This window comes from Morus notabilis, unplaced genomic scaffold (genome assembly GCF_000414095.1).
Source record: "Morus notabilis unplaced genomic scaffold, ASM41409v2 Scaffold69, whole genome shotgun sequence".
Lineage (NCBI taxonomy): Eukaryota > Viridiplantae > Streptophyta > Magnoliopsida > Rosales > Moraceae > Morus > Morus notabilis.
The window spans coordinates 1-1,075 of record NW_010364208.1 but is presented as its reverse complement, the minus strand read 5'-3'; the positions used below and the strand labels follow the sequence as shown (position 1 = coordinate 1,075).

The 1,075-nt window shown below is 44.0% G+C and overlaps 1 protein-coding gene across 1 annotated transcript; it reads right to left on the bottom strand.

The window, feature by feature from the left end:
• Window positions 1-313: 313 nt before the first annotated feature.
• Window positions 314-1,071, bottom strand: LOC112093068 (the record flags this gene model as incomplete). The annotated part of the gene is made up of 1 exon (XM_024170762.1): window positions 314-1,071. A coding segment is annotated over one exon (567 nt), but the record flags the coding sequence as incomplete, so codon positions are not given.
• Window positions 1,072-1,075: the final 4 nt, after the last annotated feature.

The window sequence follows — 1,075 nt, the reverse complement described above, 5'->3', positions numbered from 1 at the left end:
ATAACACGGCAGGATTTTCAACCATCTAAAATCCAGTCTTCCCACGTACAATGAAAGTTGGTAATTTTCAAATGAATTGTTCGTGTCGGAGTAAAAAAATTTGAAATTAATAAGTGAATTTATGTTAAGGAAAATTATAGAATGAAAAAATTAAATTTGAATTTATATTAGAGTAAATAATATAGTAAAAACTTAACAGAAATTTAAATTTGTTTAGACTTTGTATGAAAAATGCTGTAATAGAAACGGTTTGAACGAAAAAGTTTTAATTTACAAATCAAAGCTGAATTTAACAAGCATAACAAATCCATAGTAATTCATTGTTGCAAATCCAATTATTACATTGACTGTTTTTTACTCAACATTTGCATCCAAGTTCAACATGTATGATAGATTTCCATGGCAGGGAAAAAAAAAAAAGAACAATTATCAGTTTTTATGGTATGTTAATCATATGAAAATTAATATATGGATATTGATGATAATTTGTCTACAAAAGTATTATTAGCCTCTGTACAACGGCGAGCGCTCATGAACAATCCTAGAGATTTTGGATTGCCGGAAAGCCTTAATAGGGCTCGGAAAGTACCAACTCCGACCTTTCGAGGCCGGCTTAACATCTCCGGTAACGGAATCCGACGCCGCCGTCTTCGCCGCCATCGGAACCGCCACGGACCTCGACCTCATCATCATCGTCCGCCTCATAGCATCGGCGTCGTTTTCGCCGTTACCTTCTCGTTTCTCGCTTCGCTTACTCTTCTGAAACCTAAACACGGACCAAAGCGCCGACGTTTTACCTGCCGACGGCGGCAAGCTCCGATCGCCTATCTCGGCGTCCTTATCGCTGCCGACGAACCTCGACCTCGAACGGAGAAACGGGATCGCCACCGACCTCGAGCGCCGGAAGGCCGGCTCGCTCTCAATGAGGCTCGACAGTCTCCCGACAGATCCGGCGCCGTCACCAGAGGAGGAAGACGAAGACGACGTCGTTGCGCAGCATCCGCAAGGCCGGACGTTGGCGCAGTCGGGGCAGAGGCTTCCGAGGCGCTCGCGGAGGCAGACCGGGCAGATTCCG